This window comes from Pollicipes pollicipes, unplaced genomic scaffold, assembly GCF_011947565.3.
Source record: "Pollicipes pollicipes isolate AB1234 unplaced genomic scaffold, Ppol_2.1 Scaffold_4002;HRSCAF=4701_pilon_pilon_pilon, whole genome shotgun sequence".
Classification (NCBI taxonomy): domain Eukaryota; kingdom Metazoa; phylum Arthropoda; class Thecostraca; order Pollicipedomorpha; family Pollicipedidae; genus Pollicipes; species Pollicipes pollicipes.
This window is the reverse complement of record NW_023596420.1, coordinates 45,367,700-45,383,353: the sequence shown is the minus strand read 5'-3', so window position 1 is coordinate 45,383,353 and position 15,654 is coordinate 45,367,700. Positions and strand designations below refer to the sequence as shown.

The window sequence follows — 15,654 nt, the reverse complement described above, 5'->3', positions numbered from 1 at the left end:
AAGCTGTTGTGGGCGCGAGCGAGTCCGCCCTTTGGTCGCCAGGACGCCGCTTCGACCTTCGGCAGGGGAGGAATGTTGGGACTGTGAGTTAGGTGACGTTTCGTGTGGCCGGGCAGCAACGTCCGCTGGCAGCGTGTTGTAGTTGGCAGTTGTGGTGGAATCGTATCTTCCACGGTCATCGCAGATCCAACGTGAAATTTGTGCGCTGACGTCGCTGCTTTGGAGGAAAAGCTCACCTCGCCAGGTGTGCATGCGGGCGCCTCGCTCGCCGCCGGCACATTGAAGGCTCACGTTCTCCGGGACAGCCGGCGTTGGCCGCGCGGGGGAGGATTTCATTTGGCTGGAGAGCGCCCGTCAGCAGGTATTTGCGTCCGCTGGTCAGTCAGTGCGTCAGAATGGACTGTAGCCGCGCGGCCAGCCGACTGTTAGTGCGGCAGTTGCTGGCGTGTACCCCCGCCTGGAGAGTCGATGCGTCAATGTGGCGGCTTGCCGGAGTGGTTCGTATTACGGTCAAGCTCATCGCTGCCGCGTATGGTGTAGTAACGCGCACCTCCGCGTTGGCTTCGTTAGCTGGCGCGAGGTACGCGGCGCGGCGCAGTGCTCGCCGGCGATTTGTTGCCGCCGCTGACCTCGCCCGCAGGCACCCGGGTTGGCCCCGGTCATAAGCCCTCCGGCGCCTGCCCTGTGTCTGCGCCGCCGTGTCACCGGGCAATCGACACCGTGCCGCCGCCGTGGGGTCGGCGGATATTGCGGAGTTTGACGCGAGGGTTGCATGTTTGTACGGGCCAAACAGAGGGAAACATTCAGACTTTACACAGACCCTTATAGACGTACGTCACTCCATAGTGGTCTGCTTTTTTCGAAGCAGACACTCATCAAGTAATTGTTGGTGGATGGCCTTTATTTAGTTTGTTACACATGTTTCGTTTCATGTGAAATAGTTTTTGAGGGATGACGTCATAAAGCTTCGGTTTTTATGTTTACATTACACTGACTGGCCGAGAACCTGAATGGATGGAGATGCAACTTCCGAAGTCTCGTGAAACTGTTATATCCAGTGTAAGGAAGACATTTGAGTTTTGCTCCTAGAATGCAGTCTTTGCATTCCGAGCTTTCGTTGCGATTAAGGTCGTGGGTCTCCGTTTCAACGTGAATTGTTGATTGAATCCCCCCTTATTGGGGGGAGGGGATGAGCGGGGGTGGCATAAGTCATCACAGGAATGCGCCGAACAAGATGTTGAACCAGATATTTTTTACTGAAGAAGTATCTGTTGAACTTTTTGCCGTCGATTTCTGATGTTTCAAAGTCTGTGGTTGTGAAGCCTTTTCCTGCCCAAATCGTTTTTCAGCCGTGGATAACACACGTGAGTCTACATAAGGCATTATAAATGTTTGTGAAAAGCCGGCTTTGTTGGCAATCCGCCTTGTCTGGAGCGATGTGTGGCGATCCGGCGTTGTGGCGGATAGAAGTGGGCGGTGCGCCAGGGGCTGTCAGGTGATGCTGGCGGCCGGCCCACTCCCGCGGCCCCGTCCCGTCGCCGGCAGTCGGTGGTCCGCGCTGGCGCGGCCCGGGCGCCGCTGCGGTCGGCGGAGAGCGATCCTCCCGCGGCCTGACCGGCCGGCACCCTGACGGTGACGGTGATCGACCGCGGACTGAGGTGCGTGCCGCCGCCGCCGCCCGGCCGGTGTGATGGTGGACCAGCCGGACCCGCAGCCGGCCGCTGACGTACCCGAGGAACGCCAGGTCGCGCCGCTGCCAGCGGCGGCGGCGCCGGTGCCGCCCTCTCCCGGCCCGGCGGCGGTCCAGCGTCGCGAGCAGGTGTCCGACCTCTTGCTGCTGGCGGATATGACCGGCGAGGGTCTGTGCCTGCTCGAGCTGTACCGGGCGCAGTGATGCCGCCGCACCGCCGCCGCCGCCGCCGCGTCGGCACCGCTTCGCTGCAGGTGGGCGCCTCGGCGCTGCCGCGTGCGCGACACTCCCATCTGACGGCAGACTAGCGAGGCTGCAGTGCACCAAGCCGCCGTGTGTCACATGTAGTTTTGGATGGGTTGTTTATCTTACTGGCAAGCGTGTCGCAGCCATGTACACGGCGCATTTTCCCAGCTGCCTCGGCATTTTCACATCGAAGTAACAGCCATCTCCACTAACCCGATAACGTCGCCCCGGAGAAGGAAGGTCGATCACTTGAACCATGCCTCGTCCCGGCTCTCGGCCGTTTCGGCGAACCTTGCCGCTGAGTCAGAGCAGACGGGGTCGCGCACGTGCCAACGGTCGGCCAGGGTCACTGTCTCTGCCGTGACGCGACGCCGTGCCGGCCGGCTGCGCCTGGCCGTACGGCCGGGCCAGTACGGCGGCGGCGACAGCGGCGCGAGGCTCCGACCAGGAGGCCGGCGCGGCTGCGGCGGGACGGATCGGGCCGCGGCCCCGGACACCCGGCTGTCAGGCCCGCGCCTCTGGGACCACGCCGGCGCGAGGGCGCGCCTCGTGCAGCCGGAGGTCGCGCGGCCCAGCTGCGAGCGGAAGGGATCCGTGCTGCTGACGCCGCGCCCGGATGGTGGCGATCGCCGCTGATCGGTCCCGGATGTGGCCGTGGATGGAGCGCCGCGTGCCGAGTCCGGAGTCGGAGCCGGCGCGGTGGCGGCGGCCGCTGGCCGGCCTCCGCGCCCGTGCACGGACGAATCGATGCTCGGAAGCCCCGCGCGCTGGCGGTCCGGCCGGCGCCTGCTGCCCGCGGCTCAGCGACGCCGCCGTCCACAGCGAGCCGGCCATGGCGTCGGGCGCGCCACGCGGCCGCCGCTGCCGCACCGTCAGCCGCTCGCCGCCCCGGCCACGCCGCCTGCCCAGCGCCGCCCGGCCCCGCACCGTCCCGGCCTCCGCCGCGGTGAGTCTGACCTCCGCCGGCCGGAGAGGTCACGCCGCCGGACTCCGGACCTCCCCCGGGTGATTTGGTCACGCGGCCAGCTGGACTGGGACTTGCGCCTGGAGCGGTACCCTTACCGCGTTAATGACGGCACGCTGCTGTCGGTGGGACCCCTCATGCCTCGGAAGTGGCCGTACTACGCTGCCGACAGCGGCCAGGGTCCGACCCCAGACTGTCCCGGCGGCACCGCCGTCGTCAGTGGAACCTCTCCTGTCATGGACGCGGCGGTGCTGCGCTGCCGACAACGGCCGGTGTCCTACCCCAGTCTGTCCCGGCGGCCGACGGCGGCCAGGGTCTGACCCCAGTCTGTCCCGGCGGCCGACAGCGGCCAGGGTCTGACCCCAGTCTGTCCCGGCGGCCGACAGCGGCCAGGGTTTGACCCCAGTCTGTCCCGGCGGCCGACAACGGCCGGTGTCCTACCCCAGTCTGTCCCGGCGGCCGACAGCGGCCAGGGTCTGACCCCAGTCTGTCCCGGCGGCTGACAGCGGCCAGGGTCTGACCCCAGTCTGTCCCGGCGGCCGACAGCGGCCAGGGTCTGACCCCAGTCTGTCCCGGCGGCCGACAGTGGCCAGGGTCTGACCCCAGTCTGTCCCGGCGGCCGACAGTGGCCAGGGTCTGACCCCAGTCTGTCCCGGCGGCCGACAGCGGCCAGGGTCTGACCCCAGTCTGTTCCGCCGGCACCGCCGCAAGCTACACCGTCCACGTCGGTCGGACCGTCTCCCTCATTCTATAAGACCTCAGTGGGCTGGATGCTGCGGCTGAGCGGGAGCTGCCTTTATCAGCCGGGCGACACGGCCGCGGCGCGCGCTGCCGCAGCGGCCGCTGAAGCAGCGCGCTCGTCTCTGCTCTGTGCTGCGCCGCGTGCTCTTATCACGCCGGGTCGCTGGCGCACCCGCAGACTGCCGTGCTCACATTGATCCGGAAGCTCGCTTCGGCGGTATACCTCCACGATTGGCTGCATATGCAGCCCGCCATGTTCCGCAGGGCTTTTAGTCTCTCGCGTCGTCACCGGGTGATCATATCGCAGCCTCGTGGGTTATGGCGGCCGGTTCGTATCCGCCTGTCGTCAGGCACGTGTGGTCGGTCGGCAGGTCGTATTGGCCGTTGCGTGCTCCCGGGTCAGCCCCGCCGTGGAGCGCCGGCGTCGTGATTACCTTATCGTGTGCGTTAGCCGTCTGATCGGGTCTCTTGAAGCCCCGATAGTCGGACTTCTCGACCCCAGCCGGCTGATGATTGCACAGAGCCTGCGTGCTTGATACGAGGGACAGATACCATATCGCTGCGGGGATTGGTGTTTGTATGGTGGTCGTAACATACCATCTCGTATGCAACGGTTGGAGATCCCGTGAGAACGACTTTCGGGTGTCCCCTGTGTACGACATCTTTTCGACCATGTGCCGGTCCCCGAAGCGGACGACGTCTAAGCATGCCGGCGGACGTGGTGTGGTCGATTTTGCGCTTTCATACCATTGCTCGGTGCAATATAGCAATATTCAGGAATTCCTTCCCAACGATTGGGAATTGCATTTTGTTCGTCCATTGAATTATACATTCAATTATATATTCAATGCAATTATATATTCAGTTATAAATTCCAGCATCCATTGAATTACAGATTGTGCGCTGGAAGTCTGTCAAATTATGATCTCATCAAGTTCTTTCCTAGTATGCATGAATGACGTCAAAATTTTCACGTATGTTTTCATATATATATATATATATATATATATATATATATATATATATATATATATATATATATATATGTGTGCGTGTGTGTGTGTGTGTGTGTGTGTGTGTGTGTGTGTGTGTGTGTGTGTGTGTGTGTGCGTGCGTGCGTGCGTGCGTGCGTGCGTGTGCGTGCGTGCGTGCGTGCGTGCGTGCGTGCGTGTGATATGAGAATGTGAAGTATATAATCACTAATACAAATATAAGAATATGCATAGTTATACAACATGAACAAGGCAATGATGTTGGTGTGGGATCAGTTGGGGCCATGTGCCGACGCCATAAATATGGCACAATTCTAAATTGACTTAGCGGTACCTTTTTATCGCGAATCCCCGCCCTGCAGCTTCGCTGAAGTCGCATATAACGCCGGCCTCCGCAGTGGCCGAGGTCTTGAAGTGCAAGTGTTTTGAAGAAATTGCCAACGCGTCGGTTTGTGGTTGCTGCGTACCCCGGCGCACAGTGTAGGTATGCGGCGTCACGACGGCCTGCGGAGCCTGCGGACTGCGCCTGACCTTGAATACCGATGATCCAATACAAACACGCGCAGGGTTACCTCCAGCGTGTTCCACCCGGGCGTGGGTGGCTTTGAAGCCCGGGCGCGAACACGCCCCAGACCTAGCGGTCATCCGCGGACGGTACACGAGCCGCGCCATGCTGCCAGCGGCGCTCGAGTCACCGACAGCAGACAGGTCCCGGCTATGAGAGCGAGTGCAAGGTGCTGTGAGTGGTCCGCAAACCTCTGGCCGCAGACATTCAGCTGGCCGCAGGAGCCGTTCGGCCCCGCCGCCACATGGTCTGGGATAGGAGCACGTGACTGACGGCCGCCCTGCATCGGTGCACTAATGGCAACTCTATCCGTTATGATAGCAAATCGCCTGGAGTGAGAGCTGTCTCCGCCCCCGCGAGTCGCGGCTCCGCGCAGGCGCGGCGCCGCCGCAATCCACCAAACCGTCGGGCCCATTACGAGCTGAGCTTGTGGGCTGACCGGGCTGTGGGCCGCTTCGCTGACCGCGGCCGCCACCAGATGGCCAGCCGCCGAGCCGGCCAATGAACGGCCGGCGCGGCGCGCCGCAGCGGCCGCGGCCCGTCCAGCCGGCCGCCGGCCGCGCCAGTCAGGTCGTCGCCGGCCCCAGCTGCTGGCGCTACCATGAGGCTGCGGCGGCTGCGGCGCAACCGCGACGCCTCGGCGGAGCCGGCGAAACCGGCGCCGGCGCGCTTAGGCCCCGGCGACTCGGGGCTCGGATCCAGTCAGGTCAGGTCAGGTCAGGTCAGGTCGGGTTGGGTCAGGCGAGCAGAGGGCCGGCTTCTGTATCATAGTGCGTTGCTCAAGTGCTGCTCCGGCGGCCTCTAGTCCGGTTCGCATCCGCTGCGCCGTCGTGACCGTGCGTGAGGCACGTGTGCCGGTTGTCTTCGGGCCAGGTCAGTGACTGAAGGGCACCTTAGGTCAGGATCCTCCCACGGTCTCGGGGCTCGTCCTGCGCGCGAGGCGGCGATTTCCCGCCGGCTCTCCGCGGTTGTTGCGTTTCCATGCGAGCTTACGCTGTGCGAGAGAGAGTGTACGGACCTTACGGTGCGAGGATCTTGGTGCCAGGGAGGTTGTCCCCCTTTCCCTCCCAGCATTTTAGGTGGCGGACTCGTAATGCTTTAATCCCGTGCAATCATAAGCTCTTGATCAAAACGGGGCGTAGTTTACATTTTTTTTTTAGAGCTGCCGACAACTGTTCAAACTCCGAACTTAATTTGCTCACATCTTGTGAGGAATTTCACTTTGAATAAATGTTTGGTTACTTCTCCATACCCACCCTCATAACCTCAGCACAGCGTCTTGGCCGACTGCCTGTGAGGTGACGGGCGTGGCCTGTGGTCACGCCGGCTCGGCTCGCCGGTGGATCGAAGGGGTCGACGGCCCCCCTCTGTGCCGACTCGTCCGAGGCCGAGACCGCGCGCTGTCGGGGCGTGTGCGCTCAGGTGGAGGTGCTTCACAGTAGCGGAGAACGCCGTGCGGTAAGCTCGATTCGTGCTTGGTTGTGATAAACAGGACGTTTTTGGGACGTCGCTCCCACTTCATTTGAGGGCGTCGCTCTTACTTCAATCGCAGGAGTGAGCCGGTGCCAGTGAATGCTAGTGAAAATGCTCCGCCGTTGCTTCCCTTTTTTAACGCAAACATAGTTTGCACTGGTAGTCTCACTCCTCGGCGAGGGAATGCGCGGACCTGCGGCAGGTCAGCGGGCGCCGCGTCAGTGTCAGACTGGGTCAGCGGTGGCTTCGGCCGCTGCCGGTGGTCACCTACAGTGGGCTCCAAGCCATCTGAGCGTCAGCGGGGCAGCGGTGTCCGCCGCTGTGGTCAGAAGCCCACGGAGTGGGAGTGAACCCGCAGTCTGGTGCGATTGAACGCTTCCTCGCCCGCTGGTGGATACTGTGGACGGCGGCTGCGTGACACACGCCTCGAGGCCTGGGAAGGAGAGGAACCTTGCCCAGGCGGCGGTGCAGGACCTGGGGTCAGGTATGTGACCTGGAGTGGCGGTCTGATTTCGTCCCTTTGCGACGTCGTCTGGGTCCGCCCTCGGCCGCCGCCTCAGGCTCCCGACAATAGGATTGCGCCCGCCAGCTGCGCTTTGTCACGTTAGTCCTGGTCGTGGCCTGATTTTGTCACGTTGGTCCTGGTCGTGGCCTGGGTCGCTCGCCAGGGATTGTGTGGCCCCCGCGTTATCGTTCCGACGCGAGGTCGCCATGTAAAACACGACTCCGCGCTGCTTTCACTGCGAGATCGTGACAGCGGCCTTGACTTTATACTCTGGCTGATGGCGCGGCTGTGTAAACTCGCATCGTCGTCGGCGAAGGCTGCGCTGGCTTCCCTCACGTTAACCGACGGGGTCTGTCCAGCTCCGGACGCGGCGAGGCCGGCTGTGTTTACGTCGGCTCGTGTCATGGTCCGTCGACGGGCGGGGTCATGCTCCACCTGTCAGAGGCCGGCTCCGCTCGTTCCGCCCGTCAAAGGCCGGCTCCGCTCGGCCCGTCCGCCATAGGCCGGCTCCGCTCGGCCCGCCCGTCAAAGGCCGGCTCCGCTCGGCCCGTCCGCCATAGGCCGGCTCCGCTCGGCCCGCCCGTCAAAGGCCGGCTCCGCTCGGCCCGTCCTCCATAGGCCGGCTCCGCTCGGCCCGTCCGTCAGAGGCCGGCTCCGCTCGGCACTCCCGTCAGGGGCCGGCTCCGCTCGGCACGCCCGTCAAGGGCCGGCTCCGCTCGGCGCGCCCGCCGTAGGCCGGCTTTGCTCCTGGCAGCTCCAGCAGAGCGGCCGCTGCCAACAGCTGCTCCGCAGGGAGGCGACACATTCTGGGCTCCTGACACATGGAGCCAGTGCCACCTGGAGTGCCGCTGACGGTTATCGCGCCGGCGTCCAGCCCAAATGATGGAGGTGCCGCGCTCCGCCGCCCGTGTTTGCTAACAACCCCTTGACGTCTTTCGGCGCGCAATTGGAAGTAAAAAGACGACTGACCTCCGCTGGGCCTCTGTGGTCTTTTCGTGCAAGCATTTTTTCTCTACCCGCGTATGCACTGCACCGACGGCTTCGCGGTGCAGGAACCGAGCACGCACGCAAAGACTTGACCGCCAGTGCCGGTATCCATCAGCTGTTGTCCGGCTTGGTTCAGGCCTGGTTCCATCCACGCGGCGCCCGAGCGGCGCTGGCCGGTCTGCGCGCGTGTGTGACGTCAGAACAGGATTGCCGCGGGGTCCTCTCGGGGCGAGGCGGGCGCGCGCCGCCGTCCAGCGAAGCTCGACTTGCATCGCCGCCGACGCGAACGCGCGGTGACCGGTGTTGGTGTTTGCCCGGAAACAGCCGTCCGTGCGGCTCGCGTCTGTCATGGGGCGTGTGACTCAGCGCGCCGCGGCGTTGACGCTATCGCCTGGGTACGGGATGTGCCGCGCGTCTCGGCACACGTATGACGGGGTTATCTCGGGTCTATCGTCACCGGTTGCGATAGTGGGGCTGGTTGGCCGCGTGCCATGGACTTTGGCCCGCGCTCGCACTGCTGCTGTTTGACTGTACGGTTGGCGCAGCAGGCTAGTGATGCCCGTGACGTGGGCGGCCGGGCAGCGGCTCAGCTGCTGTCTGGCTCAGCAGCGGCTCAGCTGCCGTCCGGCTCAGCAGCGGCTCAGCTGCTGTCCGGCTCAGCAGCGGCTCAGCTGCCGTCCGGCTCAGCGGCGGCTCAGCTGCCGTCCGGCTCAGCAGCGGCTCAGCTGCTGTCTGGCTCAGCAGCGGCTCAGCTGCTGTCTGGCTCAGCAGCGGCTCAGCTGCTGTCTGGCTCAGCAGCGGCTCAGCTGCTGTCTGGCTCAGCAGCGGCTCAGCTGCCGTCCGGCTCAGCGGCGGCTCAGATGCTGTCTGGCTCAGCAGCGGCTCAGCTGCTGTCCGGTTCAGCAGTGGCTCAGCTGCTGTCCGGCTCAGCAGCGGCTCAGCTGCCGTCCACAGCGGTCGGGAGAGCCCCGCCCAGTCTGTCATTGGGTTTGGCATAGTGGGCCAATGCTGGGAGAGTCTGCCCTATCAAGTGCTTGTGATGCATGACTGCTGTGAGCACTTGGCCATCGAGCTCTTTGGCCGTACTCTAGTTGTAGGATTGCCAAAAAACAACGAACATCGTGAAAACATCACATCGTTGGTGTTCACAAATGAAATAGTGCTTACCAGGTCTGTCACCAGGAATCAAGTGGTGTGCCTGCTACCTGTGTCTATGAAATCACCCTGTTTTGCAGCTACTGACAGACTGTGTTGTAGGCAGTCGCTACGTAGTGATCTTGTGACGTCGCTACCTTGTGACGTCATAATGTGATTATGATTTTGCTTATTATTCATGTTCTGTACGCATTTTTGCTAATTACTTTCTGAATGTGCTTAACATTTTGACCTCGGAGTATCTTGTCGGTTTATTTATAATTTAGCTTTCTTGTCAGAAATCGCAAAGCCCCTGTCTGTGCCGGTATTAGATTGCGTGTAAATTTATCACTGACCATGAATATATGACTTCATTTTGGCTCACTTTCGGCATGTTCCCCATGTACAGCAGTTTCGTTCCCTGTCGTTTTCGGCCCTTTTAGTTTTCTCCTGGTGAGTTCGCCGTACATGTCCGATGGGATTATGAACTGGCGGCGGTCGCTAGCTGCCGCCGTGGCACGGTGAATGCGGCGGGCGGCGCCGCCCCGCTCGAGCACCAGGCTGACTGCCCGGTGCAGGAGTCGCTCCGGCGTAAGAGACGCTTGCGGCGGATCGCCTATTTGCAGTGGCGGAGCGTGGCATGCAGTGGTTGCAGGGTTTCTATCGTGACACCGGCTGGTTCCGCGGCGGCGCTGTGTTGAGGTGACCGCTTCACCGAACAGCCGCGTCACCACTGGTGTGCTGTGTAGCGGCGCAAGCGTCCGCGATGTCTGTTGTGATGCTCGAACTCATTGATATGCTCTGCTGACAAGGAGGATGCACTGACTGCTACGATCGCTGTGGTCTGGTTCGACGGTACCCGTGCCGTGCCGTGCCGTGCGCCGGCGGCTGAAGGCTGACCCATATGGTATGCTGTGCTGTGCCGTGCCGTGCCGTGCCGTGCCGTGCCGTGCCGTGCCGTGCCGTGCCGTGCCGTAAGACTACGTGTGCCGGCGGCGGGAGTAGTAGGCTGTAGCACACCTTGGGCCGACAAGAAGCCGACCTCCATGTTGTGCGGGGCCGTGATATGATGTGATTGCGGTGCTGTACCGTTCCATGACAGTCTTTACCAATACAGGGTCGTTTTTACCACAGGGGTAGTTCTCCTGTTCTTAGCTCTAGTGTACTCTCAAACTTCTGCCCCGGCGCATGACAGTAAATATGCCTTGTATGGGCCTGCAGGAGATCTGCTGCTCTCGTGTGCTGTGCTGTGCTGTGCTTTGTTGTGTTGTGCCGTGCTATGATGTGATGTGATGTAACGTAATGTGCGGTTCCGTGAGCCGGTGTATTGGCTGGCGGCAGGAGTTTTACCACTCAGTGGGCCGACTAGAAGCGGACTCAGCGGCGGGCAGCGACGCGCCAGCCACGGCGCCACCGTCACCGCCCAGCCAGCTCCGTCCCGGCCGCGATGAGGACGAGTCGGACACAACCGAGGACGACCCAGGTACGTGCCCCTCCCACGCCGCCGAGGATGACCCTGGTACGTGTCCTCCCACACCACCGGGGACTGTTGCGGTACGTACTCTCCCCACACCGCGGAGGATTATGGGCGCCATATGACCAACGTAGTCGGTGCGCCCCAAGGCCCAAATCATCATCCTCATCACCACGGAGGATGACCCTGGTATGTGCCCTCCCACACCACCGAGGACTATCGCGGTCCGTTCTCTTTCCACACGACCGAGAACGACCCCGGTACGCGCCCTTGTGCTACCGGGGTTTGCCTATCGCATGTTGCATGGTTGACTGCTTCCGACCTTCGGCCAATCCCACACAGTCAAGAGTTATGCTGCGTTGGCTGGAAGCGGCGGTGGCCGCTGCGCCGCCCCGTCCTCCAACTGTGGGCCCGCGCTGCTGACGAAGCCGTGGCGGACCCGCGTTTCGAGTGAGCAGTCACGTCCGACCCAGGGCTTCACACGGCGCCGCCGACGCCCCCGGCGCCGCCGAGCGGGGGGCGCGAAACACGCGCAGCAAACAGACGCCGCACCCGGGCCGCGCCGCCCGGGTCACAGCCGCGATGCGGCCGTGACGCGGGTGACTGTGGGTGTTCGCGCTCCATTTGTGGCGCCGCTCCTGTGACAGCACGTGGCTGGTGCCAGGTGGCACCAGAGCCCTCTGTCTGCTGGCCGGCGGCGGGAGCTGCTGATCGGTCAGCGGCACCAGTGGATTGTCAGTGGGAAGGGAGATCACAGCCGGTCGGCCGCTTGCCGGACTGGGCCGGCTCCGTCCTAGCCATGCGTGGCCAGTGCGCTTGCCTGCAGTCGCCGGAACATCGCGGGTTAATCGGCGCTGACCGTCGCCGTGCACCGGCGGCGCCGTGTCCACGCTTCCGGTGACGTCAAGGCGGCCTGACCGCCGATGGTGTGCGTCGGTGCGCCGCCCCAGCCGTCAGCCCACGTCGGCGGCGGCCGGCACCAACGGACCGCCACCGCCCCGGTCCGTGATGACGCCTGTCCGCCCGGCAGCGGCCGCCTGCTGCGACGGCAGCCAGCACGCGGGTCGCCACGTGACGTCACTAGAGCTGCCGCTGCACGTGGACCAGGTGTTCACGCTGCTCTTCACCCACTCCGACTTCTCCGAGGCGTTCCATCGCGAGCGCAAGTATTACGGTGAGTGGGACACGGCCGGCCGGTGCCGGCGCTGGGAGGTGGGCGTGTCCCGCTGGGATGCGGTCTCCCGTTTGTCGTCCGTGTTTTACATTGGCGCTTGAATCAGCTGGGGGGGGGGGCTGATTAAGGTCCGTTCTGATGTTTTTGACGTGCGCTTTGCTTTGTCAGCCCCCCCCCCCCGCCCTCCCTCCTTCTCATCCCCCTCCGACCCGCATACACACGAGCGGAGGGGGTACTTCTGACAGGGTGACTGGGTTTATGGCTCTTTGAAGGACTACATCACTTGTGGCGTGCAGCAAAATGACATGCACCGCTGGTGGAGCTGAGCTTTTTCCGGCGTTTTTTTAACGTTTAGGCACGGTTGGCATTCCATTTTAGGTAAACCACAGCAGAACTTAACGCGATTTTAAAACACTCCGCTCAAAGCGGACATCAAATAGCGACTGTTCCCATAAAAAGAAATGCATTCGGCACAGGTCCCTGCGGCTGGCGGGGCCGGTGATGGACCTGAAGTCTTTGTGGCCTTTGGGTGTGGCCTTTGTCGTTGTCAAGCCGAAAGCCTCGCGTTACGGGGGATGGAAGTGCTTTTTGGTCCGATCTTGAGCCGGCAATTTTTATCAACAATCGCGACGGGGTCTGTTGTGGCGGACTTGTTAAATGCATCGCGATCGGGCCCAAATGTGGACGATCATCCCCCTCAGCTGGAAACGCGTCTCTCGGTGTTTGACACATTTACTGCATTCGGTATAAGGGAATCTTGCAAGTTCTTCTTGCATGCCTTTTAGAATTTTGCGCTGACTTCCAGCCGTTCCGCACCGTGCAGCTAGCTTGTCAACCGTATGCGATGCGCATGCTCTTACCTTAGAGTGCGATGTGTATGTTTATTGTTAAAGTATAAGCTTCGTGGCCAGCAGCAACCAGGTACTATCCACTTGTTGCTGCGTTCCACGATTGCGTAGTCACGATGAAGTGCACAAATTCGCAAAAAGGCTGCTGGAACTCATGTCCACTTAAAGCCGTTAAAACTGGCGACGGAAAAAGGAACGAGCCTGATCAGCATAGTCGCTTCACAATCGTAACGTGTCGGGGGACGTCAGCTCCCTGCTGTCTGCTGCTTTTACACTCTTTCGGATGTGATGTCTCACCTGCAAGCCGCAGCAGGCGGTCGGATAGTGGTGAGAGCCGGCGCAGCGGCGGCCGGATAGTGGTGAGAGCCGGCGCGTCGGCGGCCGGATAGTGGTGAGAGCCGGCGCAGCGGCGGCCGGATAGTGGTGAGAGCCGGCGCAGCGGCGACCGGATAGTGGTGAGAGCCGGCGCAGCGGCGGCCGGATAGTGGCAAGAGCTGGCGCAGCGGCGGCCGGATAGTGGTGAGAGCCGGCGCAGCGGCGGCCGGATAGCGGTGAGAGCCGGCGCAGCGGCGGCCGGATGGTGGCAAGAGCTGGCGCAGCGGCGGCCGGATAGTGGCAAGAGCTGGCGCAGCGGCGGCCGGATGGTGGCAAGAGCTGGCGCAGCGGCGGCCGGTCGGGGCTCGCGACGCCGCCGACACGGGCCGTGGCCGTTGGCGCACCATCGCCGACGAGCCGCAGACCCCGGGTCAGGGACGGGCGTGACGCCAAGGGAGCCATGCGGCGCTCCCCCCTCTCCCTCCCCCTGACGGCGCCCCTGCGTGCAAGTTCCGAAAGCCTGTCCCGTGGGTTCATGTCCGTCAGTTGCATGGGGACGTGGTCATACTGCGAGCGGTTGACGTAATGTGCACCAGGCGAGGTGGCAGCCGTCTGGTGGTGTCCTCGGTTTGCGGGGAGCTTCGGCCGGCGGCTGACCTTGGCTCCCGCTGGCCTCGCAGACGTGGTTGCCGGCGAGTGGCAGGATGGCGAGGGAGGCACCAAGGTGCGCAGCATCCGCTTCCAGCTGGACGTCAACCACCCGCTGGGGAAGACAACCACCGTCACTGAGGAGCAGGTGCGGCAGCGGGCGCCGCCGCTCGTGTGGGTCCGCCACCGGTGCAGGCTGGAGGTCGGCGTCCGTGGCGCCCCCGCCGCGACCTCTGCCACGCTCGGGGCGACCCGCGCGTTTTGTGTGCTGGAGGCTGCTGCACTGCCCACATACAGTAGCCATGTTATTGTGTCGCCGTTTGGCGTATTCGTGCCGTTGCTGTGGGTTGATGATTATGCGTTGCTTATTCCTTGATGTTACAGTTGTATTGCTTGATGTTGATGTGTGACTGAATCTTTATCCCGCCATATGACTGTCTGCTGACCTCGCCACGTGACTGTCTGCTGACCCCATCTTGTGATTGCTGACCCCGCCATGTCACCGTCCGCTGACCCCATCATGTGATTGCTGACCCCGCCATGTGACTGTCTGCTGACCCCATCATGTGATTGCCGACCCCGCCATGTGACCGTCTGCTGCCCTTGCTGTCATGAGGCCCTGAGTTGATATCTGGCGCCGCGCGGCCAACAGACGATGCACCCCGTCAGCCAGGCGGGCTGCCTGTACGCCGTTGACTCTGAGGTCAACAACACGGGCGTGCCGATGGCGGAGGTGTTCTACATCATCAAACACTACTGTCTCATCAAGCTGTCCAGCCGCAAGACCCGCCTCAACATATGGTGCCAGACCAAGTTCAAAAAGTCCACCCTGTTCAAGGGTGAGAGTGGTGATCTAGCGCGGCTCAGGAGGAATCCCAGTACCCCTGTGCGTGTCCTGTCATTGGATCAGCGCTCTTCAGCGGTACCCGTTTTTGGTCAGGCCTGTGACATAGCGTCGGGATGTGTGTGACTTCAGTCCACAGTCGTGCCGCGCGCCAGGAGAGCCCGGTCCGTGTGCTGCTGGTGCGCCGGTGAGGGCGCGCCGACGTCGTGTGCCAGGCGCAGCGGCTGCTGACATTCGCCGCCGGACGCAGGTGCGGCACCGAGCGCGCGCCGGGATCACGAGCGCCCGGCGGCGGCCTCACACCCGATCCGGGCTCACCGCCTCCTGTCGTTCGCGTCCAGGCTTCATCGAGAAGACCTCCAACGACGGCATGGACGAGCACCACAGCGTGCTGAACCAGATGCTGCTGGAGACGACCGGCGAGGTCAGCAAGCACAAGCGGGCCAAGCGGCGGCGCGCCGGCAGCAAGGGCGGAGGCGCTGACCTGCTCAGCGACGGCCCGGCGACACTCAGCCCGCGCGGCGTGAAGGGTGAGCAGCGTCGTGGGGTGGGGGCGACGTGGGTGCTTCCTGTGTCCCGTTGCTCGCGGGGTGGTCCCCTGCGCGTGTGTTTCCTGGGCCTGCCCCGGTTCAGCGCGCTGCCATCATCACGCAGTGTTGCCGCCGCGTGTCTCTCCTACGCACAGCAGCGGCGCGCAGCCAACTTGGACGGCCAGTGTTTGTGAGCTGATAGAGCGTGATCGCTGCTCTCACCATATCCTGACAATGAACTGGACTGGAGGTCGCTTCGGATGCTGCCTCTCGCACCGCCCCGAGTGTCACCCGTGGCCGTGATCCGCTCTGGCGGCGCACCGGCCCGTCCGGTGCTCGGCCGGGCCCCCAGAGCCCGAACCCGAACCCCCGGAGCCCGAGCCCGGACCCCCGGAGCCCGAGCCCGGGCCCACGGAGCCCGAACCTGGACCCCCGGAGCCCGAGCCCGGGCCCCCGAAGCCCGAGCTCGGGCCCCCGGAACCGAGCTCTAGCCCCCGTAGCCTCAGCCCGGCCCCCGTAGCCCG

General features: G+C 63.1%; 1 protein-coding gene across 1 annotated transcript in view; it reads left to right on the top strand.

Moving 5' to 3' along the window:
• The window catches only part of LOC119093289 (protein Aster-B), a 30,735-nt gene that overhangs the window by 12,474 nt on the left and 2,607 nt on the right, over positions 1-15,654 (top strand). The window contains exons 8-12 of the mRNA XM_037216224.1: positions 10,639-10,780; positions 11,802-11,945; positions 13,789-13,904; positions 14,409-14,595; positions 14,942-15,130. Coding sequence (XP_037072119.1) covers positions 10,639-10,780; positions 11,802-11,945; positions 13,789-13,904; positions 14,409-14,595; positions 14,942-15,130 — 778 coding nt within the window. The remainder of the gene's footprint in view (positions 1-10,638; positions 10,781-11,801; positions 11,946-13,788; positions 13,905-14,408; positions 14,596-14,941; positions 15,131-15,654) is intronic.